The sequence below is a fragment of the Parasteatoda tepidariorum genome, chromosome 2 (genome assembly GCF_043381705.1).
Source record: "Parasteatoda tepidariorum isolate YZ-2023 chromosome 2, CAS_Ptep_4.0, whole genome shotgun sequence".
Lineage (NCBI taxonomy): Eukaryota > Metazoa > Arthropoda > Arachnida > Araneae > Theridiidae > Parasteatoda > Parasteatoda tepidariorum.
The window spans coordinates 67,167,502-67,187,136 of NC_092205.1; the positions used below are offsets into that span (position 1 = coordinate 67,167,502).

General features: G+C 28.5%; 1 protein-coding gene across 4 annotated transcripts in view; it reads right to left on the minus strand.

Annotated features, from left to right (window-relative positions):
* Positions 1-19,635, minus strand: part of LOC107452726 (regulator of G-protein signaling 7) — a 97,730-nt gene that overhangs the window by 64,892 nt on the left and 13,203 nt on the right. For all 4 annotated transcript variants that reach the window (XM_071177685.1, XM_016069294.3, XM_071177684.1 and 1 more), the window contains exon 2: positions 8,356-8,793. In XM_071177685.1, coding sequence (XP_071033786.1) covers positions 8,356-8,421 — 66 coding nt within the window. In that variant the 5' untranslated portion in view covers positions 8,422-8,793. The remainder of the gene's footprint in view (positions 1-8,355; positions 8,794-19,635) is intronic.

Consider the following 19,635-nt stretch of genomic DNA (forward strand, 5'->3'; position numbering starts at 1 on the left):
GTCATTCTCTTAGAACTAGGTAAATTAATAAGCAAAATAAATTAATTTAAAATATAATATCACGATATTAAAAATATTGGGAAAAAAGGATTTAGTAAAATTAGAAGATATTAAGCAAAGTTTCTAATTTTTTTTAATCAAATAATACGATTAATTTGAATAAAAGTCAGATTATTATTTAAATCGGAATGTTTGTTTTTTTAAAGATACTTTAATTTACAATTACTTAAATTTTATAAATATTATCACAATTGAAAAATTATTAAAAGAAATAATATAACAATACATTTTCCACTATATCAATGCATTAATATAGGTCTCATAATTAAATATAATGCATGATTCCAATTTATCGAAAATAGAACAGAAATGTTATTAACTGCTAAAATAAACAAATCAAAAAACTAATTGCAGTGACTTTGTTGAGACTTTTTAAATGACAAAAGTGTGTTGCCTTTATTATGTTTTATCTTTAGACAGTTTTTTTTTATGTTATAGTATGATACTTTCCTTTTAACATAGTAAATATTTTAAGATAAAAAAATTTAAAATAAAATGTAGTTTTAAAGATTGTGCCTTAAATTTAAATTTGGCAGGGTTTTCATTAGCATTATTATTGTGCAAAAATTCACATTTAATAATTACCTTTTACAATTGTATAAATATAAATAAAAAAACTATATTAAATTTTCGCTTTGTTCTTACTTTGCATTTTGAAAAAATCCAAAAACATTTTAAGTTTTTTAAAAATTTCATTTCATAATTACTGTAATTCGTTAATTTATTGCACACCAAGTACTTTAAACTTAGAAAATTGGTAAAAATTCTGATCAATCTTCTATAAAAAGGCTTTGCAAATTTTATTTAAATAAACGATTATTTCTTTAAAAAATTATTCGATTTAAATAAATGCTTTTTTATTTAAAAAAAAAATCATCTGATTTTTTAACGTAATAACGTTATCTGATCATAAGAACTAAGGTGACCAGACGTGCTCAGATATTGAGAATAGTCCTCTAGTTTCAATAGCAGTCCTCAGATACTTTCAAACTTTTTGAGGACAGAAAATGCTCTTAAATTATAAATCGAATGATAAATTTTCAAATGCCATTGAATTTTTCCGAAAAATTCTCATATTTTTTATAAGCAATGGAACATCAACAACAACAAAAAACAATCAGAAATGCAGATGTTTTTTTAAACTAGATAATTTTGTTCTACAGAAAAAAACAAGCAAAAATATAGCAAAAACCAAGCAAAAAATAAACAAATTTTTATAATCAAATCATAATATTCATTTTACGTGTGCGAAACAAATGTAGAACATCAAAACTACTTAATAATGAAATCAAATTTGATGAAGATGGTTCTGCACCTGCCAATTAGTTATCAGTTTTTTAAAATAATATATTTTTTGCAGATATAAAATACTATTTGCCATAAATATATGAATGTCCCCAAATCATAAAATCTTTTGAGCACGCTCCTCTGATTTGTACTGAAATCATGGTTTAGAAATCTGAGGGCACATTACCTATAATTATATATAACCCTTTGAAAAAATTTACATAGACAAACATATGGTAATCTAAGGTAAGCATAGAAATTTATATAGTGAGATAACCATAGAAACCTTTGATAACCATAGAAATTTGTATGGAATCAATATAGAAATTTGTATGGATTATGTGATTTAAATAAGTATAAATTCAAGAGCTTCGCAAAATAGCATTTTAAGAAAAAATTTTAACTAATTGAAGAAAATAAAGATTAGATTGTATAAAAACGTCAGGAAAATGTTGCAAACATATGTTTTCATTCAAATACCATCTCTATTTAAAATCTAAACAGAATACAAGAACATATTCTTAAGCAGGAAAATTCAGCGTTTTCAATCAGATGTTACAGAAATGACAGATGATTAGAAAAATCAACTAGAAAGAAAAGGTAAAAATGTATGATTTACAACGTTCTGCTAGGGCAGAAAGCTGGTTTATTTTCACCCTATTTCAAAATTAGACAACAGGTGGCGCCGCTGACTGGAGAAAATTTTGAATCAATTATTTCAGCTGTCTGACAGACCATATAAACAGAAGTATTTCCACGGAAATCTGTTAATTTTGCCCCCCAGAACTATGCTAAATTGATGCTGCTAATGATGGTTATTTTAATTTTAAAATAATGCTCTTTAATTTTTTCGAATCAGTGTCGCTATCTGTGGACGAACTTTGAAAATAATTTTGAAATTTTTTAAGGATTAATACTGGTATCCTGAACAAAAAGCAGCAAATCGTACATTTTCATCTTCTTCCGCCTTTCTTTCATTGATTCACAAGTCGCCCTTTAACATATTTTTCAGCTAAACTCATCAAATGTAATTTTCACTGATTACTCAAGGTCGTAAAAACTACATTTTAAAACTTCAAAATAAAACCCAAGGACCGAAACAGATCAGTTTCTTTTTATTTCAAACTAGTCCTTTAACAGATCCCTATCTATTTCCATAAATAAGCTTGAGGTCTTTAAATAGAAAGTATCTAAAGTATTCAATCTATTCAAAAACGTAGATTATACTGTGTCTAGTATTAATGGTTTTATCTTGATTTCAACTCTTATCTACTTAAAATAAGACGGAAGCAAACCATAAACTTTAACATTAGTATACTTAAGGCACTTTTAGAGCCACAAAACGTGATAAGCAGTACTCACACTAAAGTGGGGGGAAAAAGAAAGATTCGACAGCACAAGGAAATGGTGGATGGAACAGAAAAGAACGATGAAAAAGAGTGAAAGGCATTCTTTTTCCAATCATGCAGCATTAAAAGGACAGGTGATATATCTTTTTTCTTTTCACAAGGGGGTGACTTTTAATCTGGATGACGTCACTTGTCGCTTAAATGGGGCGAGTCAGCGAAAATCTGACGAAGCAGAATAATAAAAGGAAAGAGATCGAGGAAATTCAGAATACTTCTTTAGTCATTCCCTCAAATCAGAGAGAGAGATATCCTTGATTCGAATTACGTCATTGGGGAAAGAAGGGTGGTTTTAAGCTGAGGTAGCATTTCCTACAAAATCCAATTTTGACCAAACATCGCTTTGGGCTCAATTTTAAAAACAGAAGTGCAGTAATATATTTCAAAGTGCACATGAAGTGAAAGATATAGATATGAATTAATTTTCATACATACAGCATTCTATTACAAGTTCGTAAATGAGAACTAATAGTATTTGAAAAACATATTATAGTTAAAATAAATTATAAGATAAAAAATTGAAATGCATTTCCCGCAATCGCTTAAACGTCAAATTACAACCTGTTTAACTTTTATAACACTACGAGTTAAATAAAGTTTACCTTATTAAGTGTTTGAATTGACCTATTCCTATGTTTAGTACACATCAATTTAAAAAAATATTTAAAGATAGCAACTATTCTCACTCGATGCAAAACGAAAACAAAACATAAAAAAATGAACAACCAAGGATTGGATATATTTTGTGTTTAGTTGACTAAAGTAAAAAACTTAATTGAAACACAAATGAAAGTACATAAATGGACATACTATAGTAAAGAAACTTGTTCCAACTTGTTCCACGTTTCCTATTGGTTTAACTACTTTTTGTCTCTTTATTTCTCTACCTTCATTTGACTTTTAGACAATGAGGAAGGTTTTTTTTTTAAAGAACTGAAACTATAGTATGTCCATTTATGTACTTTCATTTGTACTTTATTCACATTGTTTTTCTCTTTAGTGTAAAAAAAATTGAACGTAAAAATGAATTAAATAGAGTAAACTAACCAGTGAAGGAACACTTAAGCTTCGCTTGCTTTTAGAAAATCATATTAATTTCAAAATTCGTAATTTTAGTTAAATGACAACATCAACATATTTGTTACTAATTGCAAATTATGTAAAACAAATTTTTAGAGAACTTACATATTGTTTTAAAGTTTTGGAGGTTCAACTAACAAGTAGTAAGAAGACCCAGTGAAGGAACAGCTCTTACCAGTGAATGAACACCCAGTTAAGGAATACTTAATTTTGGTTATTTTTTAATGCTCTTTATGAATTTATAAGCCATACAAATATTTAAAAACAAGCCTATTCTTGAAATTATAACATATAAATACTTGGAAAATGTTAGCGTTTTTTTTGTAATCATGAATTGAAAATTAAAGTGTCAACATATTAACACATACTGTTCATTCACTGGGAAATCTATGCCCAGTAAAGGAACATGCCTGTTCCCTCACTGGTTAGAAGTTGTTTTTCGTATTTTTAACATACTTTTGATGCGGAACATCACTAAAGGTACAAGAAAATTAAAGTTTATCTTTTATTTTCATTAACTTAGAAAAAAACCCAGTAAAGGAACACTTGTTCCTTCACTGGTTTTTCATCGTTTGGTGATCCAGTGAATAAACACCCCCTTATCTCAGTACTTTATTATGCTATGATGCTTAAAAAAATAAAACGCAACTTCAATAACTGTATTTTGAATTCTCTTTTTCACAGTGAGAAAAATAAAACTATTACATGCAATTAATTCCACTTCAAACATATAAATACAAACACTCACCTTATAATTTTTTCAAAGAAACAAGGTGTTGCAGAGATAATAACAAATTCAAAAATTTTTCCAGAGAAGTCTATTTGACCAGGTAATCCAAAACATTGCTAGATGACTTCCTATTGTTTGGCAGTAAGCTATTGTTACCAATCAATCTAAAGAAAAACTTTCAAATTCTTATTTTTAATCAATATATCTGAAATGTTCCTTCACTGGGTAGTGTTCCTTCACTGGTTGGCTTACCCTACCCTTATCAGTTTCCTTAAATATCTTCAAACAATTGTAATTGAAAACAACCTTTAATGCCAGAAAAGGTTAAAATTTTATTACAACCTACATGCGTATCAGTGTCACAATGGTACATTTTCATCAGTACGATAAATGATACACCCTCATCATTAAGATAAAAAATCCTCATTAGAAGTATAACGTATGAATTCGATTGATGTAGGGTGCACATGTGACATCGATGCTGCAATAGGTTTTTAAATAATTTACATTTGGAAATTTAAACATTGTTTTATTGAAAATTTATAAAATCACAAATAATTACTCTTGTAATTTTTATCTTCTTACAATTATTCAATTCCTTCTGAGTAAAAAAATTTTTTTTGAAGAACATAGATTAATACATATAATAATAATAATAATAATAATAAAGTGATTTCTCTAAGTGATTTGATCAAAATCCTTAACCGATTAAGTGAAAAGATGAAATAAACATACGGATTTTTACATATGTTTAAAATAATTCAAAATAACAGTTTTAATATTTATTTATTTTGCAAATCATCAATCATATTTATTGATGAATATAATCCTGAAGCTCATAAATTTTAATATCGTTACAAAAGATGAATGTAAATATGAATATATTGGTGAATCGTGTAGGCGGCTATTGATAATAATCACTATTTACTCATTTTTATAATCTGATAAATCAAGGAAAGTGAGTAGCATTACCCGGGAAACCCCAACACTGTTGCGCTTACTTTTTTTTAGGGTTAAGTGCCTTAAAAAATGTTAAAAGAATAAATAAGAGAATCGAAACTTTCTATCTTAAAGGATTCGTACAACAAATAAACAACGCGTATAAAGCATTTGTATAAAAAAAAAAATTTAAAAACGATTCTAATAAAAAATAATGCACAAAAGCAACACATCTGTATCTAAAATAAACAAACAACTAATATCGTTCAGCTATTTTAGCAAGAAATCACCATTACCGCATGCGTAGTGGAAATCCATAACCAAATCAGTTGAAACATTGACCAAACTTTGTCGGTAATTATTAATAACTATAACCTTTAAATAAGATAAATTCTGATAAATGAGCCATGGTGATTAATAACAATAACCTTCAAATAAGATAATTTCTGATAAATGAGCCATGGTGATTAATAACAATAACCTTCAAATAAGATAAATTCTGATAAATGAGCCATGGTGATTAATAACAATAACCTTTAAATAAGATAAATTCTGATAAATGAGCCATGGTGGCTCAGGGCATATAGCGTTCGCCTTTCAATGAAGTGAACCGGGTTTGAATCCCAGAGATGGTTGGCGGATACGAATTTCGCACCCGCATCGCACCGACCAGTGCTGACGTAAAATATCCTCAGTGATAGACGGATCATGGGTTGGAGTCCCTTGCCTTCAGACTAACCGTGTGAGGTTTTCGTGGATTTCATCTTCATGTAACGCAAATGTAGGTTAGTTCCACCAATGAGTCCTCTACGATGACAAACCTTTCTCAATGCTTGAACCAGGAGTTCCCTTGTCTTCTGGATTGGGTTCAAAATTACGAAGCTACGGAGTTGAACATTAGTAGTCGTAAATCCAAAATCTGGTCAGCTATTTAGATATTATTAATAATGATCGGAGTTTATTAAAACTGATTAACTACATTGTCTGTAACATCTTATACAATATTATTTCATCTTTTTACTTAAACAGTTTAGGAGTGTACAACCTGTTTGAGTGAAGGGCTACATACACAGCATATTGACCAATGAAGGGCCGCATGACAAAGTATTTATTCAGACATATTGACAGCAATTTTTATATAAACATCATTGTTCTGGGCACTAAATTCTTTTTTTCACTTAGCCTTGTAATATCTTTGCATAAAATTAAATACTTTTAAATGTGTAAAATTAGAAACTGCAAAACTGATTGTTTAGGAAAAAAAATAGAATCAGAAAATCAGAAACAATTTATTTGAAAAAAATTAGATAAATTGAAATAAACTTTGGGAAAATTCATGGTTCTTTTTTATCATATTACATAATGCATAAGTCCATTTAAACATAAATTTTAACATTAAAAAAATAGTTCACGGAATTGAATTTTAAAAAAATAAATATTCTAGTAATTAAAATAAATGAAAGTTAAAAAATTTGATTTAAAGAAAGTTTATAGGGTTAAAAATTATTAAAATTAAAATGATTAAAATTAAAAATGATGAAAAAAAGCGATCGTAGAACTACATTGAGATTGGGTGCGTTAAAAACTATTTAATTTCAAATTTCCGAACTTTTTTAATTTTAAAAAAAAATTATTTTTTTGTTCATTCTGTTTAGATTGCAGCCGTGAGCCGCACATCAAGGGTTGGCGAACCGCATGTGGCTCGAGGGCCGCAGGTTGGGCACCCCTAGTTTAAGGATTTCATAAAATTATTTACACTCTTTACTCTTTAAAAGAATCACCCCGCAGAGTTATTATTTCAATATCTTTCGTTAATCGAACCTTAGTGAATTTATAAAATCTTACGTTTTCATAATCTCCCTGCGCCATATAAGTGTCACGAGTGATTTACTTCTTCCAAACAATCCAGAAGTCCAATTATGATCAGTAATTTATCATTCTTAATTCCTTAAGTTTTTTGCATAGTTTTTAAAGCAACAGGTGGGATCGACAATAAAGGCTACTGTTTTTGTCTTGACCAAATTTGAATGTTAAGCAAGGATTTCAACATTTAGTTGAGAGAGTTGCGCACTGTACTTCTACGGAAATAATTTCCGACGTCATGGAAGAATATCCATAAAAAGTGTGATTAAAATTAAATCACACCTTTGCAATCACACTTGGCGCATTTATACACTTTCATACGATAAAACTCAAAATCATGTACTAATTTTAATGATTACCTAACAGCTATGATAGTGACGTGATCAGTTTTTTGATATTTTGACGCAGCAATTTTGCACGTTTGGAGCATTTTGGAACGCAGCTTTAACGCTTATGTATCAATGGTTTAACGCTTATGTATCAACGCTTATGTATGAATTGTATAAACAACGCTTTTTCATGTATAAGGGCTTTAAAACAGGGTTTTAGACGCAACAAACGTAACTAAATATTTCAATTCTTACTACATTTTCCAGCAGCAATAATTGCAAGAAAATCGAATAGTTGAAGAAAGTAAGAATAACTATCATACCTTACCTTTGTGAGTGATTAAAGTCATAATTTATTAATACGTATCATGAATAAATATGTACTTACTTTAAAAAAATACTATATTACCAACTCAACTCTTGTGTTATTGACGTAACAAATTGAAATTTTCTGATATTATTGTACATTTTAAAACGACAAAACTTGCAGTTATTTTACTACTATGGTTTTGCTATGCTTGCACACATAATAACATCTCGTTACACACGAGATAATTCCTGTACCTGTTCCAATCTATATCTCTTCCATATACCTATGCTGGTCAGTACAAAAATAACAGATAACAAGAGAAAACAATGATAACAATTAATGAGGACTTACTCTTTTGAATACTGATTCACGGGAACAGTCTCTAATGTCTTCCATATCGTAGAATCCTATGGTCATCTTTATTAGAATCTTTTCAGAATAAACTTCATATGCCTACGGTCCTCTGCGATAACAGTTCGACAGTTCACACACAAAGAATAATATTAAAATAAAATGTCACCATCGCGTAAAAACATTCACTACTTTGAGTTATTTCATGTTAAAAAAATACTTATGATCATTTCATGTTAAAACACAAAATGAAAAATAGCATTAATAGAAACTAGAAAATGAAGTTTAGTTGAACCACTAAGGTACAATGTGCCAAATTCAAATTTAAAAAGCCATTTTGGAAAAAAATATTCTAAATTATGCACCGCGTAATGACATTCTTCCAACCTCTAGAAACAGTGTAGATCAGATTTCGAAGAAAGGAATAGTCTGAAGAATCTGAAACAAAGAAGAAAAAAATTATTTATTTATTTTAAAAAAATATGAGTGCATATATAAAACTAAGAAAATATAAAATGAGTAAAAGCATTTCCATTAAAATTATACAAGATTTATAATTTAATTAGACAAATTTATGAAATACAATGAAAAAAATAATTTTTATCAACTGGGTCCCCAAATACAAAGAACATTGCCCTCGTTTAACAAGAATTATTTATATAACGCGCGATGGTTAGGAAGTATAAATTAAGATAGAAAGATAACACTTCTTCTGGTGATACCCCATACACGAGCGTCTTAAAGAAGGATACATCCTAAGGAAGAGTTAAAAGAAGAAGGGTACATCCTATTGAAGAGTTCAGGGAAGAACTCTAAATAATCCTAGGGAAGGATTAAGGGAAGAAGAGTACACCCCAAGAAAGGATTAATAGAAGAAGAGTGCATCCTAAAGAAGGGTTAAGGGAAGAAAAGTAGATCCTAAGGAAGAGTTGAGAAAAAAAAGGTATATTTTAAAGATTGAGAATTAGATGGGATTCCATGGCAGGAAACGTCAGGGGCTTGCAGGGCATTACCTAGCGGCATAATGACGACAGGAGTTGAAATAAAATTCTCAATCCTTTAGATGTATACAATTTCCCCTAAACGTTTGTCAGAAGATTGTAGAGACATAAATTTATAAGTATTTTTATACTTATTGAATGATATTGCGATTTCATCAATAAGGGATCCAAGAAAGCATAAATTAACCTAAATGTAATAATTTTAGAAGCCCTCTGTATAGTTTACAGATATCCATTAAAAAAGCAAGTAGTTTAATTCATCTAATTCGCATTTTTATAGATATCGGAAGAATAATTTTTTTAAATTATATTTTTTATAAAAGGGTGTTTCCATCATAAACAATAAAATCGAAAGTTTAATTTGTTCTTACCCTCAAAATATAAACAACACCGCTTTTTGTATCACTCTTAAATTAATGAAAAATCTTTGAAATTTCTTGTGAAACCAATTGTGTTTTAATAATAAAAGGCTAAAATTAAAAGCCGTATCTTTGTTCGAATGAAAAGTTCCCATTCATCAAGTTAATTTGTTTTCCCCAAAACTACGTTCTTGAATCGACTGAAAATCACTCCTAACTTAATTGCAAAATTCCAAACTGATCTCTTTTTTTAATTTTTTTGAAAAACTAATAGCAAGGATGTTCCCGAATTTTTAAAAATTGACTTGAAAGCTTTTATGTTACTTCAGAAAATAACTCGCCTATTGAGCTTTTCATTCTGGACACAGCTCAAAATATGAGTTCTGGAAGGACAAAGCTCATAAAAAGAGTTTAAGAAAATGGGCCCAGCTCGAAAAAAGTGTTTAAGAGAACAGAAAGACACAGGAAAAATGCGCTTTTTCTATATTCAACCCAAATTCAATGAAAAGAGGGATTTTGTAATGACTTTTCCTTACTTTTTAAACACTAAGCATAAGAATTATGGAGCGAAGTCCTGGACTTTGGGATCAAGGTGGCTGGGTGCATTAGAAATAAAACTTTTCAGGCAATCTCAATGCATTTAGATCACTAAATGATAAATGATCCTTAAAAACTCTAAATTCGTGCAACGTAAATTTAATGTCACCATTATAAGTTTATAAAAATCCGTAACGACGTAGTAAATAACTGTTAAAAATCTTCAAAAAAGACTAATCAAAAAAGATCAAAAAGAAATAAAAAAAGACTAATTTTTAAAAACTTTTATTTGTGATTGTGATTTAGACAAATGGGAGACATGATATAACTATTTATTTAGATCCATTAGTTATTTATGCAAAAAAGAACAATAGAAATAAGTTCGAAAAACCGAACCATTATACTATTGCCCTTTTTTTTAAAAGCTGTGTCCGTTTTCGTACTTTAAGCTATCTTCATTTTGTTTAACACACATTTTGAAATGTGTCCATTTTCTTAAACACGCTTTTTTAACTGTGTCCATTTTCCTAAACACGCATTTAGAGCAGCGTCTTTTTTCTTTAACACGCATTTTGAGCTATGTGTATTTTTTTAAACACGTACTTTCAGGTGTCCATTTTCTTAAACACGAATTTTGAGTTGTATCCAGAATAAGAAGCTCATCAACGTTCTGTAGTTTAGATATATTTGTGAAAATATAAAATATAAAAGTTTGAAAACATTTTGGTTTAGCATTAACTCTTAATGAGGGAGGAATTTTAATGATTTTTGTAGAGACCATCTGCTACCATTCACGTAAAGTTAAAACTACTTTTAATTGGAAGAAAGTGTTAAGAGAAATTATTTTGCCTGTAAACGACAAATTGTTATCAAACAGTTTGAATAATTTTCGTCAAATCAAGTGATCGGACTTTTATTCACTTAACTGCATACTTTCTAGTATGAAGTGTGCAAGACCCTACGCTATTACCTACGTCAAATGTGTCAAAATTAACAAGTGTGGTTCAGTAATATGAAATCAAACACAAAACATTGTCTCTTTTATTTTTCATCCATTAATCCTTCCCTTCATCTATTTATTTATTTATTTACTTATTAATTTTTGGAGAACTATGATTTTTCTTCTAGTGTGAATAAACAACAATTTTAAGTACTCAGCTTTAAAAAAAAATCAGAATATGTATGAGGAAATAAAAAAAAAATAACATTTCTTTTATTTATTGTCTGAAAATTTCCTATCGGCGAAATCTATTATCTGTAAAGTTCATTTAAACTAATTCTATCTCTCGGCCTAATACGTTGATAAAAAGGAAGGTTTTTTAAATTACAGTAGATGTTTTTTAATTTTATTTTATTTTACTTTATTTTGTACCAAATTTCCTTAAATCCTCCTTTCATGCAGAAAAGAACAAAAAAAGACACTTAGTATCTCCTTTCTTTGAAATGTGTAAGATTTAAAAACTTGGCAAAATAATTTAATGTTTTATAGATAAATATTACTAACATAAGTCCTTTTACCGAAGAAAAAAAACAGATTTTTTTTTCAATAAATGTAACTTAAGAGTTTCATCCTCTAAACTTATAAATTATGCGTTATATTCCGTATTAAGTAAATGAAAAGAATAGTATCACTTCAAAATTATGTTCGACTTACGGGTAAAGTACCATACACAAGTAACATAGACAAGGACATCTTGTATAATTCAGAAAACATAAACTTTTTCCAATTACTTTACAAATTATGGAAGAAGAAGTTGAACCTCGTATTGTGATCAACGAACTCGTTGACGAATTATGATGCTGGCTTGAAGTCTACCCTTTGAGTACCACGCTAATATACGAATTTTGTTGGTTTTTTTTCCTTTCCTTTTTTTTTAACTTTGATTTGATATAATTATTACAGTCGTACGAGAACTACACTAATGGACTATTGGCGACAGTTTGGAATTCATCCTTAATGATGATCAGAAGATACTACTGTCGTATGCGCACTCTACACTAGCACAATTCAAAGCATAGGGAAGATGGTAATAACCACCGGGCCTCTACACCACGCACTCCCAATACCCCAACCATGCGTGAACATTTTTTGCTTTGAAATCGCTGGTTATATATATTATCAGGAATGAGATTGGCCAAAAGGCAAAAAAGCTGAATTTTCATGCGAGTAAATCGTGATTTATAGCAAAAATATCAGTAACATATTCTCATCCAGTTTCGCTGATGTTGTAATGCATACATATAGCAATAATCGTCGATAGAAAAACTGACACATTAATAGGAACTAATTCCAAAAAAAAAAACTTACTTTTTACAAGAATCGCGATCTTGGATTTTAAAATCGTGTGAATATAAATCACGATATTGAAATCACGTGAATGAAACTCGATATTTGATTTCAAAAACTTGAAAATACAACATGATGCGTAATTTTCAGATCGCGTAGATACGAATTACGATGCATAATTTCTAAATGGCGTGAATACGAATCCAAAGGCTAATTTTTAAATCACGTGTAAATACGAAAATAGATGTTGAATATTACAACAGCAAAAACAAATCACGACATTGGATAAACTCGCCGTGAATACGAATCATTACATAGAATTTTAAAAATGCCTCAATACAAATCGCGATATTGGATTTTTAAATCTCGTAAATAAGAAATGCAATGAACGATATTGAAATCGCGTGAATAAGAATCGTAATGCGCAACTTTTAAATCAGGTAAATACGAAAATCGATGTTTGACATTAAAATACGAGCTATCTAGCGGAAGGGGAAAAATTAAGAAAATCTTATTTTCTGCTCGTAAAAGCTAAAATAGGTAGATATGTAGAAGGGTTAGCAGCTACGTAGTTAGAATCTTCAATATATCTTTCGATATATTATATCTATATATCAAATCGGAAATAAATATAATTATTTTATTTTAACGACTGAATTTTCAGAAAAGGCGAAATATTTATAAAAAAAAACTGAAACTTTTAGAAAATTGGAGTTTTTGATAATAAGGCGGAAATTCAAGAGACAAAAGTGAAAAAGGCGGATATCCGCTAAAAAGCGGAAAAATCTCATCCCTGTATATTACAGTCAAGTCTAAACTACTAAGAAACGATCGTAGGAAGTGCAATCTGATCAGAAACAAAGTATTACAGGAAATCAAACGCTGATGGACAAAGACTCTACCCACCATACCAACTGGATAGTTTTGCTTTTGACATACGATTGTTTCATTTCAAACCACTTCTAGAACAGATTATGATCGTAAACCAAGGCTCTACTATAATCAACTTTTATAAACAGATATTATAATTTTAACAATAATAAGTACCTATATGATAAATTAATATTGCAAATAATAGTCTACAGAAATGATGCACATCAATTTCATGTTGCAAGATTTTCCCCACCTACGATCGAGAGAGACACAAATGCTTTTGAAGACCAAGCATATTCTGTAACATAAGAATAAGACTCACAATTGTTTTGTAGATAAAGCTAAGGGGTGGAGAGAGATATAGCCATCAAGCAAATAACGTTTCAGACAAAGTTCAGGCTAATCCTCACGCAGTCCATCTCGAATCGCTTTCACAATCGATTTCGTAGTTTTAGCCACTCCTTTCAATTGCTTTTCTCTTGATTTTTCAACTGACACGCGGCTGTCAGAGTTGAGATGCGTGCTTCCTTCTCTTCTTGAAATTTCTTTTCACTTGTTCTCATCACGAAGGTCCTCCACGATGAGCCTCAACTGAATGTTTGCCAAGCAGAAAGATATCGCCATGGCAACCCCAACATTTCGATCTTGTCATCAAAAGATGATCGAAAAAGAAAGGGAAAAAACTGAATTTTTTTTTCGCCTTTAACATACGTTCCAATCGTTTTTTTTAACGGCTTTCCAGCGGCCAATCAGCGATATTGTGCCCCATCAATTACACCAATATATTCTTTTCGTGTTTAACAATGCGGTACACGATATAAAACAAAGCAACGGTCACACCCTTTAAAAGGTACTGGCTCGATACTAATAACAGCTCCTGATCTAATTTAGGAATTGATTATTACTTTTTTAACTCTATTTTGGAAAATATGATTGATTGATAGGCTTCTAAGTTGCTGTAAAGAACAGAATTAGATTTAAATCCAGCACTGTGCAAATTGGTAGTTAATGTATGAAGTTTAAATAGTTACAACAACTTAAAACAATATTTTAGAATAATACTGGAAAAAAAATTAAGTGATTTAAAATTTGTTAAAATGTATTAATATGCTTATATCATGCTTTTCAATCGAAATTAAATCTATTGGCACAGTTCTCTTTAGCACTGGTTGTTCCTTAGAAGTTGCCCTAATTAAAAAAAATATTTACCTGCTTTTAAAATTAATTTCAAATTAAATTAAATCGTTCTATGCAAGAAAGGCACACAAATTTAAGGACTAAACAGTATTAACTCATTCAAATGTGATAATATTTGCTTTTTAGAAAAAAATGCAAGGAATAATGAAAGGAAATTTAAAAAAAGAATTTGCCAAAATATATACATCAAAGATTGAGACAGCGATTAAGAAATTTCTTTTTATGAAGAATTCTTAGATTTTCGAGAAAACATTTTTTTTCACAATGTAGAAATATTGTTAAGAATTCCACAAAAAAAGAAAATAATTCGATTCAGTTATTAGGCAAATAGAATATAAGGTGATAAATTATTGTATGCATATTAAATGCTATTCTCAGTTCTTACATATTCAAAATCATTTTATCCCTGATTGGACCACTATCTTGAGCAAAATTTTCTGCAACCTTAATACGGTGATATGTTGAACCATACAATGATATGTCGATACAATTTTTCGCTTTGAACGAAAGGTTCATTTTGATACCTAATAATTGTTGTAGCAAAGGAACACGACGTTATAGTTTACATAATCGACATCGTAACTTTTTTTGCGTATTTTGCTGAAATAAAAGATATTTTTTAATAATTTATTTTTTAAATATTTCTGAAAATAAATCAAGCTTATTTGGAAATCAGATAAAAAATTTATATTAAAATAAATTACTATAATTTTTATACTTATAATTATTGTAATTAGAATTGTAAAGCTTATAATAGTTATAATTAGAATTATTGTAATTATTATGCTTATAATGGTTCTAATTATAATTATTGTAATTATTACACTAATAATTATTGTAATTATTATGCTTGTAATCACTATACTTATATTTATTGTAATTGTTATATTTATAATTATAGTTATTATACTTATAATAATTATAATTATTATACTTATAATAATTGTATTTAAAATAATTATACTAATAATTAATACACTTATAATCATTATTATTATTATTATTATATTTTCGTCGTTTATTTCCAGGGCACCTAGATCCATAAAAAACGATCAAAACTTTATTAAACGGATTTAAACAAAGAACCGATTTTTAATAAAATATCTTATTTAGTAAAATTGTTTCATTATATTCAACAAACAAAATTAAACATGATTCAAGTAGTTCAAAATAACATAAATATTTCACTTATAAAACTATTTTAGGTGAAATGTCACTCATTCTTAATTGTACGTGTTATTAATTGTAAGTGTTATTAATTTTAAATCTACAAGATTGCTTTTCAAGGAACTGAGCTGTGAATTAAATCTAACACATAATGAGTTTTGAGAATCGGTCACAAAAACTATTTTTTAACGAATATCATTAACACTTATTACATGATTATATAATTTATTTTTCATCGAGTTACTACAATATATTCTACAAAATGAAAAACATTTCGAAATGGACTAATAATTGATTTTTTTCACTCACAAATTTTTTTATGTTTTCTAACTAAAAATCTTTTTTGTCAATGTATTTACCCGTTTACGAGAATACAATGATTGCGTGACTTGGAACAAAAAAAAATTCCTGACACAATGTCAACTCCTTTTGTAACTGAATTGAATTTTCGACGTTATTGAAAGAATTATATCGAAAGCTTTATGTTGTTATATTTAAATTTGGTGTATTTTACAAATTTGAAAGATGTACTGTTTAATAAATATAAAATCTATTATTTATTAGTTGAATCAATTCTTTATATTGTGAGACCTTTATTGTTGTTATGTCACTGCATCATATTATTTATAATAAGTAACACACCAATAAATAATATAAAGACATATTCGAAGTTCGAGGATAAAGACAAAATTTCGCGCAGGCATGGGCTCACAGGTAGAGAGCACTAATTAAAAAGTGAACATCTTAAGTAACTTTTGATCTCATGATTAGATTTTCACGTACTAGGACACAATCTTAATTGTTTAAGGGAAAAACCTTAAATAAGCGAATTAATGAAAGCAGACGATAAGTTACGAAATCAGTCACAAAGACGTACTTTCTCTTAAAGTATTGTCTGCACCAATTAGATGCCTATTTAAAAGTTATGCCATCGAATGATTAAGATGGAGTTCTAGTTCAAGAAAATCCAACCATCAGATCATGAACTAAGTTATTCAAGATGTTCCGTTTTTTTTATTATTATTCTTTTGCCGCTTAAGATTGTGTGTACAAAATTTTGTCCCATAATTTTTTGACCAATTATCCAATTGTAAACAAAAAAAAATGAATATATATTTTTTTTTTATATATAGGGGAATTTTTTTAAATATATAGGGGTTTTTTATATATAGAGGGAAAAAGAGCATAAAAAAATTAACTCCTTGAAAAACATTTGATCTAATGATCGGATTTTCACGTATTAAAACTCAATTTTAATGGTTCGAGGGATAAACTCAAATATGCTAATTAGTTAGGGCAAACGATATTTTAAGTTTCTAAATCCAGATACGGAAACGTAGCTATGAATAAACATCCTTTTTTTTCCGACGGATTTCCTGACCTCAAAAGTATAGGAGGTAGCAGCAATCTGAGAAACCCAATAGTTAGGTCAAGAGAGCGATCCAAAGTTTGGACCACCTTATGTTCATTTTACTTTTTGCGTAATTCTAGAACTTTTCAAGCGAATTGAAAGATTCTTACACATAATTTTTAAAATTCATTTATCCAAAGACAATTTCGTGCAAAAAATAATTTCAGCAATCATTTACAATTTTTTTATTATTTTATTTAGTAATTATAGAAAAAGATTGAATTGAAAGGTATAAAAATTGTGGCATCATTTTAAAAGAATTTATGCGTGGCAAAATACAAAAATTGAACGAAATCATTTCTCAGGAACTATTCAACCTATTTTGTTCAAATTTTGTATTCTGCGATACAAATTACATTCCTTGTAAAAATTTATAAGCCTAAAAATTCAAATTTTATTTTATTACGTCATTTGAATTAAATAAAATAATTAAAAATGATAAGTAATTAATGAAAATAAATACAAAAAAATTTTATAATAATTTGCAAAAATTTTTTAATTCGATTAAAAGTTCTCGAAATATGGCGAAATACGCAAAAAGTAAAATTAACATAAAGGGATCAATAATTTAAACCAAACTATCGGAATCATATTTCCCAGATTTGGGGGGCAGGTATCATAATCCGTTGAAAAAAGTTATGTTTATTCAGAGAAAGTACATTTTGTTACTGATTTTCTAACCTAAAATATCGTCTGCACTAACTAATTTGCATATTTGAGGTCATCCCCTCGAACCATTAAGATTGAGTAATAGTGCGTGAAAATCTGATCTTTAGATCAAAAATTATTCAGGGTGTTTCGTTTATTCATTTATTTTTATTTTTTTGCTCACTGTTTATAAGAAATTATTATTAAATGGTTGCATATTGGAAGATTGTTGAATTATTGTATCATCCGACTTTTAATTTGCTATCATTTACTTTAAATTTTTACACATTATGGAAAACCTATCAGTAACAGCTCATATTGTAACTTACAAATATGAAAAGTTAATTAGATAACATAATGGAAGTACAACATAACATTTTATATATTAATTACATGTTTTGAAAAATGAAGGAAAAATATATGTACGAAAAGAAGCGATTTCAATACAAATATCCTACTGTTACGTACATCTCACATGTTAAAAAAAATTGTATATTTTAAAAATTTTATATATAAGATATACATAACTAATAATGGTTAACATTAAAGATACCTTTATTTTTTTAAATTCTTTATATTATCGAAAAAATATTTCTATAACATGCAAGCATGTATTTTCACACTTAAAACTTCTCCTAATTCTGTAAAACGCAAGATGTAAAGGAAATAAGGTAGGACCTCAACTTTCTAAATTTTTTAATCTATGTTCATTAATTAACTCTGAAAATTAAAAGTTTTTTTTTAAATTATAATAAGTTATTTAGATTATTTTGTTCTTTTTGTAAGACTTTCACAGAATTCCATTTACAAAACAAATTATATTTTTCTTGCGTAAGCAATTCATTTATCCTTTTAACAGACGTGAAAGCAATAATGATCGAACTAAGCAACATTAATAATAGTGAAATAACGGATGAAACAATGAAAGTTACAACCTTCAGATTTGCTTCCCAGAACCAAAGTAACCTTCACCGAATTCCATTCACCTCAATAATATTACTTTTTTCTTGCACAGATAAGTCTAACATCTTTCTTTTTTGCAGACGTGAAAACAATGACTGTCAAACTAAATTATCACAGCAATAAAGAAATGTATGAAACAATAAAAGTTACAACCTTCAGATTTCTTTAGAAAAACAAAAGTAATCTTCACCGAATTCCACTCATTTCAATAAGATTCTTTTTTTGCACCAGGTAACTATCTAACATCTTTCCTTTTAGCAGAAGTGGAAACAATGATGGTCAAACTAAGCTACAACAGTAATAATGAAATAACGTATGAAACAATGAGAGTTGCAACCTTCAGATTTCTTTAGAAAAACAAAAGTAATCTTCACCGAATTCCATTCACCTCAACAATATTAAACTTTTCTTGCATAGATGACTTAAACATCATTTGGCAGAAGTTAGAACAATGGTCTAACCTCAGTAATAATGGAATAACGTATGAAACAACGAAAGTTACAACCTTCAGATTTCTNCAAAAACTATTTTTTAACGAATATCATTAACACTTATTACATGATTATATAATTTATTTTTCATCGAGTTATTTCAATATATTCTACAAAATGAAAAACATTTCGAAATGGACTAATAATTGATTTTTTTCACTCTCAAATTTTTTTATGTTTTCTAACTAAAAATCTTTTTTGTCAATGTATTTACCCGTTTACGAGAATACAATGATTGCGTGACTTGGAACAAAAAAAAATTCCTGACACAATGTCAACTCCTTTTGTAACTGAATTGAATTTTCGACGTTATTGAAAGAATTATATCGAAAGCTTTATGTTGTTA